The sequence below is a fragment of the Heptranchias perlo genome, chromosome 2 (genome assembly GCF_035084215.1).
Source record: "Heptranchias perlo isolate sHepPer1 chromosome 2, sHepPer1.hap1, whole genome shotgun sequence".
In the NCBI taxonomy this organism is placed as follows: domain Eukaryota; kingdom Metazoa; phylum Chordata; class Chondrichthyes; order Hexanchiformes; family Hexanchidae; genus Heptranchias; species Heptranchias perlo.
Window position 1 is genome coordinate 103,708,650 of NC_090326.1, and position 21,884 is coordinate 103,730,533.

The following is a 21,884-nucleotide window of genomic DNA, read 5'->3' on the forward strand; positions in this document are numbered from 1 at the left end:
ACACTCCAGGAATTCATCCTCCACAGTATTATTGCTAATTTAGTTTGGCCAGTCTATATGCAGATTGAAGTCACCCATGATTACCGTAGTACCCTTGTTACATGCATCTAATTTCCTGTTTGATCTCATCCCCTACATTACTGTTTGGAGGCCTATAGACAACTCCTACCAGTGTTTTCTGCCCCTTGGTGCTTCTTTACTCCACCCAGACTGATTCTACATCTTTATTTTCTGAGCCAATATCCTCTCTCACTATTGCTCCAATTTCATCCTTTACTAACAACGCCATCCCACCTCCTTTTCCTTTTTGCCTATCCTTTCTAAATATCAAATACCCTTGGATATTCAGCTCCTAGCCTTGGTCACCCTGCAGCCATGTCTCTGTAATTGCTATTATATCATATCAGTTTACATCTATTCGCGCTGTTAATTCATCTACCTTATTACGAATGCTTCGTGCATTCAGATACAGTGCCTTTAGATTTTTTTTTTAAACATCTTTACACACCTTAACATTTTTTTGTACTATGGCCCTATTTGTCTTATTACCATTTTTTCTTACCTGGACCCTATTTGTTGTTTTGTTTTTGTACGCTCTGTTCCTTCTTGACACAATCTGGTTATCCTTACCCCCATCACTTTCCTGCACTGCACCTTTGTCTTTTCTCTTTAGCATTCTAGATTTCTCTCCACCGAGGCCCTCTACCCCCACCCCACCCCACCACCACCTTATTGAGTTTAAAGCCCTATCTACCTCTATTTAGAAGCATAGAGTACAAAAGCAAGGAAGTTATGTTAAATCTTTATAAAACACTGGTTTGGCCACAACTGGAGTATTGTGTCCAATTCTGGGCACCACACTTTAGGAAGGATGTGAAGGCCTTAGAGAGGGTGCAGAAAAGATTTACTAGAATGGTTCCAGGGATGAGGGACTTCAGTTACGTGGACAGACTGGAGAAGTTGGGGTTGTTCTCCTTAGAGCAGAGAAAGTTGAGAGGAGATTTGACAGAAGTGTTCAAAATCATGAAGGGTTTAGATAAAAGTAAATAAACAGAAACTATTCCCATTGGTGGAAGGGTAGAGAACACAGATTTATGGTGGTTGGCAAAAGTACCAAAGACGTGAGAAAAAAATCTCTTTTACGCAATGGCTAGTTATGATCTGGAATGTGCTGCCTGAAAGGGTGGTGGATGCAGATTCAATCGTGGCTTTCGAAAAGGAATTGGATAAATATTTGAAGAGAAAAAATTTGCAGGGCTACTGGGAAAGAGTGGGGGAATGGGTCAAACTGAATTGCTCTTACTAAAAACCGGCACAGGCTCAATGGGCCGAATGGCCTCCTTCTGTGCTGTAACTTTTGTATGACTTTTCTATGATTTGTCTCTGTTTGAGACCTTACTGTGTGCAATTTGGTTGCCACATTTGTCTACAAAACAAGTGATTACTTCTAAAGTGCTTTGTTGACCATTAAGTGCTTTGGATGTCCTAAGGACGTGAAAGACAATATATAAATCTAAGTCTCTTTCTTTAGGAATGCAAGTTCTTTCTTTTTAGTATTTCCGCAACTGGCAAAACACCTGGTCAAATGTAGCCTACTTTGTTGCCATGTGTCAGGAAGTCTTAAACTGGGATCCAAGTTCATTTTGCTAAATGTGTCTATTTCACGTGCTAACCTCAAAATAGTTATATTGAAGACCTTCTGCAGCGCTGCTATTTTCAGCAATTTACGTACCTTCATAAAGCACAATTTCTTAGACGGTGACTTTTTAAACTGCGAGCTCATGCAGCTTGCTCCAGAACAAGAAATTCCTCCTCCTAACAAAGACTCCTGAGATGAAGAATACTTCAATTACGAACGTAGATTCCTCAATATTTCAATCTCCACACGCAATAGGAAATCCTCTATCATTGGGAAAATGTCAATGAACATTAACCCTTTTTAAAAAAAAAATCACATCTGGGAGTAGAAAAATGATCTGTCTCAGCTCTACTTCAATTATAGCCTTAATTTGAAGTAGAACTTCAGTTTTCTTTCCTTTGTCAATAGCAGTCATGTCTTATTGTCTCCACAGAAGAACCAGCGATCCTCTGCAAAACAGGATTTTTCTCTTACTCATCCTCCCTCCTCCCACCCCGCCGCCCATCCCTCCACCCAACCTAGTGAGCCTCTTTTTTTCCCAGCTCATCAGGCTCTTCATCTCCTCCTCTCCAAAAGGAAGAGTATCTGTCAGTCCATCACTTCCCCCAAAACAGCATCCCCATGATTCTTAGCCATTACCCCTCTATGGTGGATTGTGGTATTGCTCAGTGCACTTAAAAACACTTGCCATTTACTTTTGTTTTACTCCCTCTTCTTCACTGGCTTTTTAATTTATATTTTTTTGTTCTATTTCTCATTATTTGTCTATTTCTAACTTGATTTCTCAATATTTACTCAAAATCTGAATCCTTCTTCCTCAGTATTTCCCATCTCCATCTGATTCTTTCTCAACGTATTTCAGTATTTTCTTTTTGTCTCTCTCTATTGCTAGTGCTCCTGAAGCTTTTCACAGAAGAGTTACAGCTGAAGACAGATTTCAACCCCCCTTCAAGTCTGTTGCTTCTCCTAGTGATGTTGTCACCATTATTGGAGACGGAGAGTTTTAGTAACTGAATTAACACAACTACACAATCAGATGTAAAATAAGTGGCTGAGATGGGTCAACTGCTCACATATACGGATCTTTCACTTACTGCCTCTGCCAAAAAAAATTCTGTCTGACCAACAGTTTCAACGCTGACTGATTAGCTTCTAATGCAGCAGTTACACCATGGAGTGAACCATGCAGCAAAGATTTTTTTTTTAAAAAACTATTTCTTCTTGGGATGTAAGTGATGCCAGCAAGGCCACATTTTATTGCCCATCCTTTGTTGTCCTGAGATGATGGGCTGCCTTCTTGAACCACTACTGCCCTTTGGTGATGATGCTCACACGATGTTATTAAGTAGGGTACTAGAGGATTTTGACAATGTTGAAGGTATAACATGATGCGTGTGTGACAGAGGGGAATTTGTAGGTGATGGTATTCCAGTGTTGTTGCTTCTCTTGTTCTTTTGGTAGAAGATATTGTGGAGCTAGGAGGCATTTTATTGCTCAGGCTCTTTAGTGCCATGATAGATGAAATGCTGACTTGATGTCAAGGACTACTACTCTGGCTTCTCCTAACATTCAGCTTTGATATCCACTTCTGTTTCAAAGCTGTAACAAGGTTGGAAGCCAAATGGTGTTCAGAACCTGAACATCAGCAAGCAGGTTATTGGTGATCACGTGTTGCTTGATGGCACCATTAATTGCTTCTTCAATCACTTCGATGATTGGGCAGTAATTGGCCAAATTAGATTTGTCCTGCTATTGTGTTGTAGAAAATTGCCCATCAATGTCCTATTATCAAATAGTCACCAGTGTCATAGTCACATAGGAATAGCTTGGCTGGGATCAGATTAGATCTGATGCACAGGTCTTTAACACTACGGCCTGGATGTCATCAGGGCCCATAGTTTTTGCTTTGTCCAGTGTAATCAGCCACTTCTTAATTTCACATGGAATGAAACGAAGTGACTTGACATTTGCATCTACGATGACGGGGAGCTCGAAAGGAGACTGAGCTGGATCAGCATCATTGCATTTTTGGCTGAAGTCGCTTGCGTACACGTCAGTTTTGTCTCTTGCACTCAGGTGCTAGTCTCTGCCATGGTTGAGGATGGGGATGTTCATGGAGCCTCCTCTTATCATGAGTTTCCTGATTGTCCAACACTATCATCTGCTGGATGTGATAGGACTTCAGAGCTTCATTCTGACCTCTTGGTTGTGGAACTGCATAGCTCTGCTGTTTTTATTTTGTTTCCAGTAGTTTTTCCTTTCATCTATGGTCCCTGCTTATCTACATGCTATCCTGGACAACATTAATAGGATCAACTTTCATGTGTGTACCAACAGCCAAATCTATTCTCCCTCCAATATCACCATCAAACTCCAAGGTTGTTGCCTTCCTACCCAGCTTCCCATAGTTGGAATCTAAGCATCATCCATAGGAGTGTAGCCTGATGCGAAGTAATCATTTAATAGCTCTGCCATAGCCTGGGAGTCTGAAGGCTGGTCAGAGACCACTCAATCAATGCAAATCAGCCAATGATGAATCAGAAGCTCAAGAGGGTTAAAGCAATTTGTGACTAATGCTAGACGAGGTTGGGTGGCACTCCAGACACACAAGTGCCGTGCTAATCAAGGCGGAACTATATTCTGCAAGCGCATTCCTTGTGAATAATTTCTGCTTGCATGCAATTTTCTATCTAACCTGGGATTGGAGGAGTGCTTCTGCACTGAGCTAAACTCCAGTATGTCTCAGCATCAAGTATAATCAAGCTTTGGCATTCAACATTCTGGTATCCAGAACTGCCTTTCTGCAGGCAAGTTAATCACAGTGAGCCTTTATGCTGAGTCCAGAGCAGGCTGCATATTTCATAAATTTGTATAATGATGGAAGACAGTGAAGAGTCAGTTGCTGGGACAGTGTTGTAGCACTCAATGCAAATTTTAAAGCCAGGAACTGGAAATTTCCAGCAGCTACAGTGGAGTCTACAAGCCAAAAATCCACACAATATATTTGAATTGCTAGCCGTTCAACAGCAATCGGAAATGATAAAGGGCAATCTGGCAAAAGCAAGTCATGATGAACCTTTATAAAACACTGGTTCGGCCACAACTGGAGTACTGTGTCCAGTTCTGGGCACTGCACTTTAGGAAAGATGTGAAGGCCTTAGAGATGGTACAGAAGAGATTTACTAGAATGAATCCAGGATTGAGGACTTTAGCTATGTGGATAGAATGGAGAAGCTGAGGTTGTTCTCCTTAGAACAGAGAAGGTTGAGAGGAGATTTGTTAGAGGTATTCAAAATCATGAAGGGCCCAGACAGAGCAGAGAGAGAAACCGTTCCCATTGGCAGAAGGGTCAAGAACCAGAGGGCATCGATTTTAGACGATTGGCAAAAGAACCAAAGGTGACTTGAGGTAAAACATTGTTTTTAAAAAACACAGCGAGTGGTTAGGATCTGGAATGCACTGCCAGAGTGGGTGGTGGAGGCAGATTCAATCATGAGGGAACTGGATAAGTACTTGAAAGGAAAAAAATTGCAGGGCTGCGGGGATAGGGCAGGGGAGTGGGACTAGCTGGTTTGCTCTTACATAGAGCCAGTGCGGATTCAATGGGCTGAATGGCCTCCTTCCATGCTGTAACCTTTCTATGATTCTAATTTTTCCTGGAGCAAATTGGGAGCTGCCATTACCAAAAGATTTTTTCTTTTGCAGAAGAGAACCTTTTCATCATCCCTGTTGTATTTGTTTTGTGTAAGACCAATTAATATCCATTGAACGCCTCAGTTCAATCAAATTGCACTTAAGAAATTTTGGGGGTTGAAATTTAAGCTCATTATTGGACAGATGACTGCTGGGCTTTCAAAAGGATAAAGGCATATGGGTACAGATACAAGTGGAAAGCAGCAGCTTGTTGCTTTTGAGCAAAGTCTCTCACATCTTTGGTATGCCTTGCCATTCTCTAAGTTTGAAGTAATTCTCTGTGCACACACATATGGACTTGGAAGATTTGCAATTACCTACTGATTCATCGCTAACTTTTAAATGAAGTACATCGAAGTTATACCATCAATATTTTTGTAACCGTGCATGTACATGTACATGTCACTATTACTGTGTATTAATTCCTGAATGATAAGACAATTTTAAAAAATGTACAAAAATCAGAGGGGGATAACAAATTTTATCTGATGAATATGAAATTAGGGCCTCATCCTGAAGTATTCCTTTAAGTGACAAAAAAATGGTAATATTCACAAATGTAAACTAAATACAGTAAAAGAACGAGCAAAAAGTGGAGGGGTTCTTTGTCTTACCTGACTGCCAGAATGTGCATTGGCTGAGAACGTCGCAGCTTCTGCCTTGGTGATGCTGGCTGTGGTGAATTTGTTCCTGAACTTGCCAACTGACTGCAGGCAAGCTGACCATTTTGAATAAGTGGAGCTGTTTCTGACTGAGTACAGCATACAGAATACAAACTGTCAAATGAAGAGTTCATATCATTCACCAAAGCCTCCAGGTCTACATCATCTTCTGGAAGGAAAAAAGTAGCATAACATTTTTAAAGCTGCTTTGGTATTCATTATTCATAAGTGAAAATACTCTAATAATTTAACTACTTGCCCATTTGGTGCACTAGGGAGAATCAGAATCATACAGCACAGGAGGCAGCTATTCGGCCCATCATACCTAGGTTGGCTCTTTGAAAGCTATCCAATTGGTCCCATTCCCCTGCTCTTATCCCATAGCCCTGCAAATGTTTCCCATTCAAATAGTTATCCAATTCCCTTTTGAAAGTTATTATTGAATCTGTTTTCACCACCCTTTCAGGCAGTGCATTCCAGATCATCACAACTCGCTGCATAAAATAATTCTCATCTTGCCTCTGGTTCCTTTGCCAATTACCTTAAATCTGTGTCCTCCGGTTATCGAGCTTCCAGCCCCAACAGCCTTTCTATAGCTCAGTTTACTAATCTGTACTAGTCAGTTTATACAAGGTTTTGTGGTCAAACAAAAGTTATCTGGATTGGTAGAAGTCAGTCTGTCTATCTAGAATGCTCAAGTTCCATAAGCAAAACTGTACTTCTATTTTTAAATGGAAGCAGCATCCAGTGGCAAATAAAATTTCAGTACAAATAGCACTGCAGCATAAAATGACAAACGTAGTTTTATGACACTGCATCCAAGTGGAAAAGGCGGTAAGATGGATCTATAGCCCCTCTGAGCAGAAGTTTATCACAAGGTCATAGATTAACCAGGATCTGACAGGCTTGTTTCGCACATTAAATCCCAGCATCCACCCTAGCTCAGTGGTTGCACTCTTGCCTTTAAATCAGAAACTCAAGGGTTCAAGCCCCTCGAGACTTGAACTAGGTTGACACGTCACTGTAGTACTGATGGAATGGCGCACTGTAATAGATGCCATCCTTTGGATGAGGCCGGCATAGACTTGTTGGGCCGAATGGCCTGTTTCTGTGCTGTAAGTACTATGCAATAGTACGTAACACCCTAATCTCACTTGCTTTGGAAACCATGATCAGCGCTATAGCGATGAATTAACCAATAGCCTCAAAATTGCAGACATCTCTCCAAATAGAGAATCACCATTTAGTTAAAAATCTAATAAATATTATTTTCTTCTGTCCATTTTAAATTTTATTGGAAGCGTTCCTGTTGATATCAACATTGGCTAGCTTGAAGAGTTGCTGAACCTGAAAATGTAAGGAGAGCAATGTCATCTTGTACAATAGATACTAAACTATCAATTTTTTTTAAAAAACATTTGAGTTATGAACCCAGGAGAATAGTATGCAGATAGAGACCCACAACCTCACGTTTGCCACGCTCTTCTATTTAACTTTTCTCCTGCCGCTAATCCAACTGAAGGCCTATTGGAGGGTGGCATCCAACGACTGATGAAGGAAATGCAATCCAGCACCATGCATTTAAAGGCCAGTCAAGGCTAGTTGACAACGCATGACTCCAATAAAAAATGAGTCTCTAATGGTCCTATTTTATATTGAGTGTGCATCAGTGAAGCACTGCATTTGATTGTGCTTGAATATAGAAGTGCATTAACTTTGATGCAATTCACTCAGCTTCAACAACTTCCTCAAACTAGTACCACAACAAAATCATTTTTTACATACGAAAACCATGTATAGACTGAATAAAATTATATTTTGAAAAAAAAATCCAGAATGTTGACTCCTTATAAGCTGAGTGCAAATAAAACAAGTATTTCAAGCCCAACATGCAAAATTTCCAGTTAAACAAAATAGAATCCCAGTAATGTTACACCACATTCACTGGTTAAACAATGCAATGCAACTTACCTACATAGTATGGTCCAGACAGAACACAAAACAGACTGAAGAGAAACCACTGATACAACTTTTATATGCCTACCGACAGGTCCTCACCTACTCAAAAAAAGGTTTCCTTTTGTCAGTCCCACAACTTAAATCTTAATCAAATTTAGTTGTTTTCATGTTTGATGTGGCAACATTTCAAATTATTACTAATTGTTGGGTATATTGACCACACATCACAAATTTCTGAATATTACCAGGATACAATCCAATTCAAGGGGCAATACAGCAAAGGAGTGGGGCCAGGGCCCGAGAGGAGAGACAGGTGACATGCACCAGCATGCTCGAACAAAATTTTGGTAACAACCTTCATGTGAGTTGAAACTTCCGCTAGCTGAAAGTTTTCAACACCAGGGCCATCCTCTTGAGCTCCCAGCAACACCTCCATGCATTTAGCTTGATTCTAACAACTTCCTTGACTGCCTTAAGTTCACACAAAAGGTGTTAACATAAGCATCCTACTCAACCTGATAACATCTCGCTCTCCACCCTACATTATTACTTAAATCGCTTTCTTCTACCGTGGCAACATTGCCCACTTCTACCCCATCTCTCTCTCCCACAGCCAAGCCTCTACTCCATACCTCCATCACCTGTAGAATTTGATATCTCCAACACTCTCAAGCAGGCATCCCCAACTCAACCCTCCACAAACTTCAACTCATCCAAAATGCCAGTCTGTGTTCTCATTCACATTAAGTCCCACAATATCATCACCCCCATCCTTCCGTGGTTACCCATGCCCCAGTGTGTTGATTCTTGTCCTTGTTCATACATGTCTATGGCCACGCTCTAGCCTACTTTGTTGATTTCCTTTTACCTTATACACACACAAACTCTCCATTTCTCCAACAATGGTGCTATCTCTGCTCCACCACTGGTAGCTTCTTATTCAGCTACTATATTTTTGCTATTTACAACTTCTCACCTAGTTCCCTCCACCTCAGCTTTGAAAAATCTCAAAACCCTCCTCTTCAACTCCCTGTCCTAGGTTCATTTTTCTCCCTTTGCTCCATGCTTAGTTCCTTTTCATATCTTCCTTCACATTGGAGAACTATATAAATGTAAGTTGTTGCATTTTGTTGAGGGAAATAGAAAATAGATCAGCAATGAGATTAAACAGGAAATGGAAAGTAAAAATCAATATTCTAGTAAGGAAAAGGGAGTATATTGAAGTCTGGGATTCTATAGGTGAACAGGCAGAGTAGATTACGTTAAATTTGATGAAAAGCATTTAGTGCTTACAATGCAGAAAATAAGAGCCAGAATATAAATATATAGGAAAGCTACAAAAAGATTAGAATGGCTACGACAGAAAATGAGCAAAAAGCCAATAGCAATAACCACATTAATACTAAAGATGGTCAAGATAGGAGTCGGGCCATCAAGAGGTGAAGGAGGCAAGCTTGTCGAGGAGAGGGAGGGAATGGCATGGCACAAGTACTGAAGTACTTTGTCTGTTTTCATATAGAAAATGGATGCTGAAATTGTAGGACCAAAGTTGGGAACAGAACAGTTAGTTGAAGTTATTATTCAAAAAGATATGGTACTAAAGAAGTTACTCAAACAGAAGGCTATCAAATCACTGGGACCTGACTGCCTGCATCTGAGGATCCCGAGGGAAGCTAGGAAGAAATAGTGAAGGCTGTGACAATAATCTTTGCAAATTTTGTGGAAAAGAAATTTGTGCACGATTGAGTAGCAAATGTGATGGCCCTCTTCAAAGAAAGGAAACTGGGAAAGATAGGAAGCTTTAAGCTAATATTTCTTCAGTTGTTGGTAAAATTCTGGAGTCTAATAGCATGAAATCACTAAGCACTTGAAGAAACTTGAGCTAATCAAGATTTCTAAAAGACAGATAATTCTCGACCAATTTTACAGAATTCTTTGAAGAAATAACAGAATTAAGAAAATGCAGAAGATACAGTTTACATTGATTTTTAAAAGTGTTTTACAAGGCTACACAGGAGACTTACGACAAAAATAATAGCACCTCGGATTCAGAGGAATGTGACCACATGGACAGAAAGATGGTTGAAGACAGAAACCAAAACAAAGCAATAAAAGAAAGAATACAAAGGTGTGGTTGAGTGCTATTCCACAGGAGTCCATATTGGGGCCTCCCCTTTACCAAAAATGAACTGGACTTATACTTGAGACAACAATGTTGAATTTGGCTGATGATACTAAATTGGGGGTGTGGCAAATGGTGACGTAGATTGCGAAAGCAGAGATAGGATAAACAGAAAGGTTATAAATACAGTTCAAAAGTAGAAAAATATTACAGTTTGGAAATATAGGGAAAGGAAATGCACTTTAAGTGGTAAGACTTTATATGGAGCAGAAGCAAATGTACAAGTTATTGAAAGTGACAGCACAAATAGACCAACCATAGAAAGGCAAAAGGAATCATTGCCTGCTGATACAAAACCACTGAATACAAAAGCAAGCAGCTATTCTTGAACTTATTCAAGATCTTAGTTAGACTGCAGTTGGAGTAATGCGTGGGCACATTGTGGAAAGGAGATAAAGCAATTGAAAGATTCAGCATAAATGTTACGAGGGATGAGGATTTTCAAAAAAATATTCTCAGGATGTAGGCAATGCTGGAGAGGCTGCATATATTGCCCACACCAACTGCCTTGAGGTGGAGCTGGTGGGCCTTCTCCTTGAACCACAATAGTCCTTGCATTGATGATGCTCCCACAAATGGCGTTAGGTAGGGAATTTGAAAACTGTGACTCAGCAACAATGGAGGAATGGCGATATATGTCCAAGGCAGGATGGTGTGTGGTTTGGATGGGAAGCTGGAGGATTGGCGTTCGCACGAGATTACTGCTCCTCCTTCTTGATGGTGGAAGTTGCTGGGACGATGAGGTGCGGTCAAAGCAAGCTTGAGAGTTGCCTGTAGGTTGTACATGCTCTAGCCACAGTGCACCAGTGGATGATAGAGTTCATGGCTGGAGCATTGTGTCCTGGTCGATAATAAGTTTTGCAGCTACATCTATGTTGAGTATACCATCACACTCCTCCTATTTTGAGCCTTGTAGATGGTGGGGTCAGGGTGTGAGCTACTCATCACTGAGTACCCTGTCTCCGCCCTGCTCTTGTAGCCATTGTGTTGATACAGCTTCTCCAGTCAAGCTTTTGGTCACTGGTAGTTCACAGGGCGTCGAAGGTGGCTTGAATGTCAGGGCCGGTGGTTGGGCCTTGGCTGGAGCTGGTCATTACCTGCCACTTGTCAGTGAAAACCTGGATGTTGTCCAGGTCCTGTGCTACGCTGCCATGGGTTGCTTCATTACTGGAAGTGGTGTAAATGGAGCTGAACTCAGTTAACAGCACCACTTGTCCTTATGGCGAGGGAAGGTTGTTGATGCAACTGCAGATGAAGATACCATAGATGCCACGCTGATGAACTGCAATGAAATCCTGGAGCTGCAGTGATTTGCCTTGAACAACCACGATCATCATCTTTTGCATCAAGCGTTGCTCGAGCCACTGGAGGGTTTTCCCCATGAATACCATTGACCTTAGTTTTGCTAGGGCTCCTTGGTGGCACAATCAGTTGAGTGTTGCCCTGATGTCAAGAGTAGCTATTGTCAATTTTCCTTTAGCATTCAGCTCGTGTCCATATCTGGATTGAGGCTATGAGGCCTGGACTTGAGTGGTTCTGGTGGTACACAAACTGAGCATCAAGCAGGCTACTGGTGAGCAGGTGCCACCCGACTGCACTATTGATGGCTCATTTCATCACTCTGCTGCTGATTGGGAGGAGGTTGATAGGACGGTAATTGGCTGGGCTAGGTCTGATCTGCTTTTTGCGGATAGGACATAACTGGGCAATTTTCCATACTGTCAGGTAGATGCCAGTGCCGTGGCTGCACTGGAAGAGTGACTTGCTCTGGTGCGCAGGTCTTGAGCAATACAGGCAGCACGTTGTCAGGGTGTATAATTATTTGTGTACAGTGCACTGAGCCACTTCTCAATGTGATGTATACTGAATTGGCTAGACAACGTCATCTATTGTAATGGAAACCTTGGTAGAGTAGGATCGGCCACTTGTCAATTTTGACAGAAGATGCTTGCAAACATTTCTGCCTCGTCTCTTACAATTGTGCGCTGGGATCTGACATAGTTGAGGAAGGAGATGTTCATGAAGTCTTCTCCTGTTAATCACCCAATTGCCCATCACCATTCTCAATTAAATGTTATTTGACTATATAGCTTTGGTTTGATGCAGTTACACTTAAGAAAAACTATAGAAGTTATGGCTTTTTCATTAGAGCTGAGAAGGTTAAGAACAGCTTCAGATTATGAAAGGTCACAATAAGGTAAATAGTGAGATTCCACAGGTCAGTGAGACAGTAATAAGAGGATACAAATTTAAGATAATGACAAAAGGGTTAGAAAAAGTTCTTCACACAGCACGTGGACTGAATGTTGAATTCTCTGCCACAAATCACTGTTCAAGCAGATCTCAAATTCTTTTTTAAAGGGTATTAGATAGCAGCTGCTGCAAAAAAAGGTAGTAGTCATGAGAGTGGGATAGATGAGGGAACGCATGAACAAAATCCAGCCAAGAGTTGATCAAAGAGCTTATTTCAGTGCTATAATATTCTATGATGGTGCTGTCGAGCCATCATAGAACAATTAATACAAATACGCCCTTACCTGAAGTATTGAAGTTAGATTATGTAGTCCATGTTAACTATAGAAGTTATTTTTATTCCATCAAAATATCAAAAAGAAAACCGTTCACATCATGCCCTTTAAAACATAAGCAGGGGAGGAACTGGCTAAAAGTTGGTTTGAATACAGCCATTTCACTTTTAGGATCAGAGTTTGAAGCCAGTGGAGGCTGACAGGATGAAAAATGCTCCCATCTTTACCAGCTAAATTAAATGTAAGGAGTCTAACAACACCAGGTTATAGTCCAACAGTTTTATTTGAAATCACAAGCTTTCGGAGCTTTCCTCCTTCGTCAGACTCACTAGGAATCAGAAATAAAACTATACAAATTTATTGAATCTAACTGGTAATATTGGAGCATTTTTCATCCTGTCAATACTTGACCCAGGAATGCTCAATTCTGCCCTGAGATGCCAAACATTCCATTATACAGCACTGACAATCCCTCACCATAGCGACAGATTTAAAAAAATCATATCCAAGCAACAAATACCAACCTTGATGGTTAGGTGAATTTTGACTGCATGAAGCTTGGAAACGAGGTCCAATCAATTCCCTTGGCCTGTGAGATGTCCGGTCTACAGTGTCCTGAAATAGAAGGCAAAATCAAATGTATGGCCATGTTTAAAAATATATTGTGCATCTCAAAGACACAAAGCAGATCTCCCATTGTGTTGCTTACAATGATGGAGAAAACTTTTTAAAAAAATAACAGGGGCAATTTTAAAATTGTGCATTAGCACCACGATGCATTGCACATACAAAATACAGACACACGCTTACGCAGAAGCCCCTACCTGAGGGGTGAAAATTGCATATAATGTAACTCAAATTTAGCGAGCATTAAAAAATATTTCTTGTGGAAATGGAGAATTCTTTTGAAAAAGTAGACACCATAATTGTGTATACAGGGCACAGAACAGGAAAACCATATATATGCACATGCCCATGGGTAACTCCTGGCTGGAGGGCAAAAATTGCATGTCCATAATACTGAACAAACAGCAAAAATGATGTCAATCAGCACTGGGGGCAGTAATCTCAAGTCAGCCAACCAGTTGCAGCACAAAGGTAACTTTAAGTCTATGGGTAACTTCAGTTCTCCCGTCCCCCAACCCAAGTTACTGAAGTTCATGTTTTTAATCTATATTGTATAACACTACATCTTGAAAACACTCCCAGAGCATCACGCCATTAGGCAAATTTGTGCATCATATTGGCAACTGATTCAAGTTTGTCCCACCTTAATATAAATATGATTACATTTGTATATAGTCATTGATTGTAATTCAGTTGTATGCAAATTTCTTGTAAAGGGTAGGTGAACAAGGCAAACCAAATGGCCCAAATACTTTTTGTAACAGATTTTGATTACTAATTTATCTTCATATTACTACCAGATACTAGGACCATGATCTGACTGCTACCTAAGTCCAGGACCTGACTTGAATGTTGCTGAATCCCACAATCCTCCCGCTTTCTTTAGTGCTGCTGAACACCAGGTACTTAGCTCTAGCCTGGTGCCTTGCCTACCATTCCGTTGTGCATTCCGGACTTTCAACAAAAAAGATAAAATGAAATGGTGTGCCTATACTGGCAGGATAGATAAAGGGGAAATCAGTGGATGTCGTATATTTGGATTTTCAAAAGGCATTCAATAAGGTACTACACAAGATAAGGGCTCATGGGGTTGGGTGTAATATATTAGCATAGAAAGAGGATTGGTTAACAAACAGAACACAGTAGGGATAAACAGGTCATTTTCAGGTTGGCAGGTTGTAACTGGGAGTGCCACAGGGATCGGTGCTTGCGCCTCAGCTATTTACAATCTATATTAATGACTCAGATAAAGGGACAGAGTGTAACATATTCAAGTTTTCTGACATACAAAGCTAGGTTGGAAAGTAAGCTGTGAGGAGGATGCGAAGAGGCTACAAAGGGACACAGACAGGCTAAATGAATGGGTGAGAAGGTGGCAGATGGAGTATGATGTGGGAAAATGTGAAATTATCCACTTTGGTAGAAATAAAAATGCAGATTTTCTTTTTAAAAGGTGAGAGACTAAGAAATGTTGGCAGTCAGAGGAATTTGGGTGCCCTTGTACATGAGCCACAAAAAGTTAACATGCAGGTACAACAAGCAATTAGGAAGGCAAATGGTATGTTAGCCCTTATTGCAAGGGAGTTGGTGTACAAGAGTAAGGAAATCTTGCTGCAATTATATAGCACTCTGGTGAGATCACACCTGGAGTACTGCGTACAGTTTTGGTCTCCTTATCTAAGGAAGGATATACTTGCCTCAGAGTGGGTGCAACAAAGGTACACTAGATTGATTCCCGGGATGAGAGGGTTGTCCGAGGAGGAGAGATTGTGTAGACTGGGCCAATATTCTCTGGAGTTTAGATGAAAGAGGTGATCTGATTGAAACATAAGATAATTAGGGGGCTTGACAGGGTCGACGCTGAGAGATCGTTTCCCCTGGCTGGAGCATCTAGAACTAGGGGTCATAGTCTCAAGATAAGGGGTTGGCCATTTAGGGCAGAGATGAGGAAATATTTCTTCACTCAGAGCGTTGTGAATCTTCGGAATTCTCTACTTCAGAGGGCCGTGGATGCTCAGTCGTTGAATACATTCAAGACGGAGATCAATAGATTTTTGGACACTAAAGGAATCAAGAGATATGGGGTAGGGCGGGAAAATGGAGTTGAGGTAGAGGATCAGCCATGATGTTAATGACGGACCAGGTTGGAGGGGTGGTATGGCCTACTCCTGTTCCTGGGCTTATGCTGAGCGTATATAAATTAGGCCAGAGAATGATGGGGATGCCACATGATGTGCCTAGGTGGATACGAATAAGGTTAAATAGTTGAGACCAAGGTTACTGCTAAGGTCCAAGGACTCTAGAGACTGAGTTAGAAACCAAAGTGATTACATGGTTTGGGCCAAAAAGGTGAAGGATTGCACATTGGTGAATCATAATGAAGTCACTTCAAATGAAATCTGATGAAGCTGTTTAAATTGAGGTGATATATGAATGTTTAAAGAAATAGACAGGAGGATTTTCAAAGCTATGAGAAATACAGGATGAGAATTCACAAGGCTGCAAAACATGGAATGGTGATGTCATTAGGTGGATCGGAACCCAAAGATGAGCCTATTTTAAAATAAGCTCCAAATTATTTCAATTTCTTCCTCTTTTCCAAGCTCTCTTTTTAAGGCTGTGGCAGGTAAAGATTTCAAGACAAAAACAAACAAACCAGCTCTTGCTGGTGTAACACATTGGATAATGCCTTGCAAAAGATTTGATGCGCCTATTAGGGACCTTCATAATCATAGAATGGTTACAGCACAGGAGGTGGCCATTCAGCCAGTCAAGCTTGTGTCAGTTCTTTGCAAGAGCAATCCAGTTAATTCCATTCCCCCGCTCTTTCCCCACAGACCTGCAAATTTTTTCACTACAAGTGTTCATCCAATTCCTTTTTGAAAGCCACGATTGAATCAGCTTCCACCACCCTTTCAAGCAGCACATTCCAGATCATAACCACGTGCTGCATAAAAAAGCTTTTCCTCACGTCACCTTTGGTTCTTTTGCCAATCACCTGAAATCTGTGCCCTCGGGTTCTCTACCCTTCCATCAATGGGAATAGTTTCTATTTACTTTATCCAAACCCATCATAATTTTGAACACTTCTATCAAATCTCCTCTCTCTATGGTTAAATATCCACATATTACAAGGTTAAATGCATAATACTTCTCCCACAAGCTTTTATTACCTGTGCAAATGCCACAGCATCTGGCATTTAAAACTGAATGTACAACACAGTCAAATATTTAGCTTTCTCCAAGGCAATTAAGAAAATTAGTATTAAACTGGGATGAGAGCACATTACCAATATTTACAAAGGGAATGAACTTGAAAATTATAGACCATCTGTACAATGGGGAAAATGTTAAGCATTAATAGCATCCTGCAAAATGCTCTCTGAAGAAAACAGGGGTCACAAGAAGCAATGAGCATCAATTTAGAAGCAATAGGTAATGCCTCAGTGATCTGCTAGAATTAGTTTGGGTAAGTCATCAAATTAATGGGCAAGGGCTAGTACACACAAATTTATTTGGACTTTTAAAAGGCACTTAATCAAGTCAATGTGAAACTTCTGACAAGGATCAAGACTCAAATTAATGGCAAATTAGCCATCTTGATTGAAAGCTGGCTTGGTAAGGATAGAAGGCGTGGGCATCAATTTTAGTAGTACTTGGCTCTGTCCAGAGCCCTATAGAGTTCACAAAACAGAAAAATCAATTACATTTCCTGATATCACCAAGCTACATGGTGAGGTGAAAAACAAAAGATAAGTGCCATTCAAAAAGATCTGAGACAAGCAAGATGGGAAAAAAAATGGTACATGGATTTTACTTTATAGAAATGCAAGGTAATGCACACTGAAATAGGCAACAGCAAACAAGGATCTTATTTTAACTTTTGCCCTCCAGTAAAAGATCGAAAAGGAAAATGATTTGCTGCGATTGTTCATCACTCGCTGAATGTTTGCAATTAATGTGAACCTGTTAAAGTAAATCAAATACTCCTGTACCTCAGACGTTTGACTACAAATCAAGACAAAGTTGGTTGTAATCTTAGACTGATGGTGAGGCGATACGGAAATACTATTTGGTATGTTGGGCACTGTACCTTCAAAAACATAGAGACGCATTCAAGAGGGCTCAACTAAGAATGACCAGGATAAATTCTGAAATCTGAGCTTTGATACGAACAGAAATTTGCACAGCTTCTCTGAAGTATCACTGAAGTTGTGATTTCAAGTCATAGGTGGACATTTCCAGGGGCTCTGGCATCCTGCAAATCTGCTATGCTGATGACTAGGAATTGACATATCCAAGATTGGAGAACCATAATCTACATAATCATTATATACACACATTTATTAGGGTATATGTTAAAAGGGTATAGAACAAAATATTTATATTTGTTGTCGGTGAAATAAGTAATGGGCCGACCTGATAGTAAGGATGGTGTAGAAACGAGTCCGGACAGCCAGCCAAAGCCATGTTGTTTTCTCTCTTCAAGTGAGAATTTTCCACATAAATGACATCCACTTCTTACAGCAATATTTAAAACAATCTGGCAATTTTAAAAGGAAATTGAATGAATCAGTAAGTTACCTGTAGAAACAGTCAGTGAATTTATAGTTCTTTGCAGTAACAATTGGTTGCAAGGATAGCCTTAACTTCTGACCATGCAGCTGGTTCAAAAAAAACACTATCTGCTTATCTGTGACAAGCACAATATGGTCAGGATGTCGATGTTGAAATTTTTGTTCAAGCAACAGCCACTCTTACAAAGCAGGGAGTTGCTACATACTGGCACTCGGTAGGCATGCTAATTAAATCATATCTGAACGCTTGACTTTCCATGCAACTCTTGAATTCAAGATGAACTACACTACTCAACAGTTGCTTAACTGAAACAGGCACATCAACACCAGTGCAACAAGAGCAGGGCAGAAGCTTGTTTCTCAGCAACTAATGACTCACTTCCTGACCCCTTCAAATCCTCTCTACCATCTACAAGGTTCAAGTCAGGAATGTGATGGAATACTTGCCTGGATGAATGCAGCTGCGACAACCCAAGAAACTATATCCAGGGCAAAGCTGTCCTCTTGATTGGCACCCTTGCCACTGGACTCACTATCTCTACCATCCACCACAGGCACAATGCGGCTGCAGTATGTGCCATCTGCTGGATACGACCCAGCAACTCACCTAGCTAACTTCAACAGTACCGCCACACTCATGACCTCAACCAATACAAAGGCCAAGAGCAGTGGGACCATGGAAACACCATCACCTCCAAATTCCACAGCATTCTAACTTGGACATATATCAATGTTCCATCACCATCATCCTGGGCACAAAAACAGCAGCAGTTCAAGGCAGTGTCCCAACACAAACCTAGGACAGATAGGGAAGGGCACTAAGTGCAATCTTGCCAGCGTCACCCATATCCCACAACCAAAAATAAATTGGTGCCTTTTGGCACTATACAAGGATATGGGGAATTATATTAACATAAATCAGAAAATGTAAAAAATTTCCTTCTCAGGGAGGAAACCTAAATAGTATATGTTGTTTTAAGAGCTATCAAGGCAAATCATTTCTAGTTAGCATGCGGTATATTCTGAAGATGTCACAAATTAAATGTTTTACTTTAGTACTCCTCGGCATGCTCTGTTCCTTTACAAGAAACCACAAATGGATGGGCATTAATTGCCATAACCACCTTCTCCTGTGCACCCAAGAGGACATGTCATCGACATTTCCAAAATAAAAACAAGCCCACAGGTCTGCAAGACTACTTCAAAAAATAACCGAATACTTAATACATTCTCCCTGACCTGCAATAAAATTGGAAAGGGGGAAGAAGGAAGATAAAGAGAGAAAGGGAAAAGGAAAGGAAGCAGATGATTGTAGAGCCATACATTGTCAATGTCAAACACATTTACACTATAAAACAAATGTATTCTTGCCAGCACCATCCATATCCCAAATCAGAATAAACAAAATTGGAGTCTTTGGGAATTATAGGTTCCCCTATCTCTAGTAAGAAATGCGTGTGAGACTGCAGAACTATAACTAACACACACACACCTATAGGGAGGTAGCAAGCACGAGGGACTGGCCAAGCATTACATTTTTTTGTTCTTTAAGCTAGGGGAGTGGTTTAAACTAAGAACCTATAACTTGCTAATACTTGATAAAATTAATAGCTTACACTAAATAAATCCATGAGTTTAGAAACTAAAAATATACCAAGTGAACTAATTACATAAAAACTAAGTAAATAAATAAAACAAGATTAAATAATGATGGCAGTGCAGGTGGTGTGCTGTGACTGCAGCATGTGGGAGTTTGTGGAGAGCCGCATGATCCCAGGCAACCACATCTGCAGTAAGTCTGCAACTCAAGGAACTTCGGCTCAGTTGTTGAGCTGGAGTCTGAGGTGCAGACATTACGATGCATCGGGGGGGGGGGGGGGGGGGGAGGAAAGAGTTAACTAGACACTTTTATCCAGGAGGCAGTCACACCCCTCATGCTAGGTAATGGTTTAGATATAGTTAGTGGTCAGGGACAGGAGGATGTGACTGCAAGTCAGGCAGGCAAGAGGACCCCAGATGCAGTGATGGAAGGGCCTCAGCCTTTGACCTCGTCCAACAGGTACAAGGCACTTGCTACCTGTACGGATGAGAACAAAGACTGCAGGGAGGATGGGCAAATTGACTATGGTACCATGGTACAGGAGGCCATTCAAGTGGGGAAAGTAAAAAGGAATGTGGTAGTGTTAGGGGATAGAAAAGTCAGGGGGATAGATACTGTTCTCTGCAGCCTCAACCGGCAGTCCCAAAGGCTGTGTTACCAGGGTTAAGGACATCACGTGGCTGGAGAAGAACTTGAAGCAGGAGGAAGAAGATCCAGTTGTCATGGTCCACGTAGGAACCATCAACATAGGTAGAACTAGCAATGAGGTTCTGCTGAGGAAGTTTGAGGAGTTAGGGACCAAATTAAAAAGCAGAACCTCAAATTTAATAATCTCTGGATTACTACCCGAGCCACGTGCAAATTGGCATAGTGACAAACAGATTAGGTGATGAAATACGTGGCTAAAATAGTGGTGTGGGAAGTTGGGATTTCAATTCATGGGGCACTGGAGCTGTCCCGTTGGGATGGGCTCCATTTAAACCAGGCTGGGACCAGTATCCTGGCGAATCGAATAACTAGGGCAGTAGATTGGGCTTGAAACTAAAGAGTGGGGGGGGGCAGGGGTTCTGGTAAGGGTAAATTTCTAAGTCCAAAGAGAAAAGTCAAGGCTGTAGAGCAGAGCAGCGATTTGGGTAAAAACAAGCAGAGTGTGTCAGGAAGGGACAGTGTTTAACAAAGGTAATAGGGCATCACTGACTAAGGTCACATCAGGGAGAAATAGTAAAAAGTTAAAACTGAAGGCGGTATATCTGAATGCATGAAGCATTCGTAACAAGATAGATGAATTAACGGCACAAATAGAGATAAATGGGTTTGATCCAGTAGCCTTTACTGAAATGTGGTTGCAGGGTGACCAGGGTTCGCAACTAAATATTCCAGGATACTTGACTTTTAGAAAAGATAGGCAAAATGGAAAAGGAAGGGGGTAGCCCTGATAAAGGATGAGATAAGGGCAGCAGTGAGAAAGGATCTTAGCTCAGACAGACAATCAGAATGTAGAATCAGTATGGTTGGAGCTAAGAAATAACAAGGGGTAGAAAATACTGGTGGGAGTAATTTAGAGGCCCAACTGTAGTTATAGTGTTAAACAGAGTATAAAATCAGGAAATTAGAGGAGCATGTAACAAGAGTAATGCAATAATCGTGCGGGACTTGAATCTTCATATAGATTGGGCAAATCAAATTGGCAAAAGCAGTTTGGAGGAAGAGTTAATGGAATGCATTTGAGACAGTTTTCTAGAACAATGTGTCAAGGAACCAACTAGGGAACAGGTTATTTTAGATCTAACATTGTGTAATGAGACAGAGTTCATTAGTAATTTTAAAGTTAAGGATCCAACGCAGAAGAGTGATCATATTATGAATTTCATAGAGTTTGAGAGTGATGAAATTAAATCTGAAACTAGGGTCTTAAATTTAAACAAAGCCAATTATGTAGGTATGAGGGGTGAGTTGGCTAAGGTAGATTGGGAAATTAGATTAAAAGATATGATGATAGATAAACAATGGCAAACATTTAAAGAAATTTCATAATTCTCAACGAATATACGTTCCCATGAGGAATAAAAACTCCGTGGGAAAAGTGATCCAACTGTGGCGAACTAGAGAAGTTAAGGATAGTATTAGATTAAATGAAGAGGCATACAATGTTGCCAAAAAGAGTAAACCTGAGGATTGGGAGGGTTTCAGAAATCAGCAAAGGATGACCAAGAAATTAACACAGGGAGAAAATTGAATAAGAGTAAACTAGTAAGATAGAAACAGATTTTAAGAGCTTCTACAAGTACATAAATAGGAAGAGATGGGCAAAAGTAAACGTGGGTCCCTTAGAGGCCGAGACAAGAGAAATTATAATGGGGAATAAGGAAATGGCACAGAGATCAAACATATTTTATATGTTTTCACAACAGAAGACA

At 40.7% G+C, this 21,884-nt stretch overlaps 1 protein-coding gene across 8 annotated transcripts in view; it reads right to left on the reverse strand.

Annotated features, from left to right (window-relative positions):
* LOC137341797 (growth factor receptor-bound protein 10-like) overlaps positions 1-21,884 on the reverse strand; it is a 222,462-nt gene that overhangs the window by 110,764 nt on the left and 89,814 nt on the right. For 5 of the 8 annotated variants that reach the window (XM_068005323.1, XM_068005309.1, XM_068005302.1 and 2 more), the window contains 3 exons: positions 17,710-17,833; positions 13,188-13,278; positions 5,947-6,163 (listed from right to left, as the gene is read on the reverse strand). In XM_068005323.1, coding sequence (XP_067861424.1) covers positions 5,947-6,163; positions 13,188-13,278; positions 17,710-17,760 — 359 coding nt within the window. In that variant the 5' untranslated portion in view covers positions 17,761-17,833. Of the gene's footprint in view, positions 1-1,732; positions 1,822-5,946; positions 6,164-12,672; positions 12,762-13,187; positions 13,279-17,709; positions 17,834-21,884 lie in introns of those variants that run through there. The other 3 variants (XM_068005332.1, XM_068005343.1, XM_068005350.1) reach the window with 3 other exon arrangements.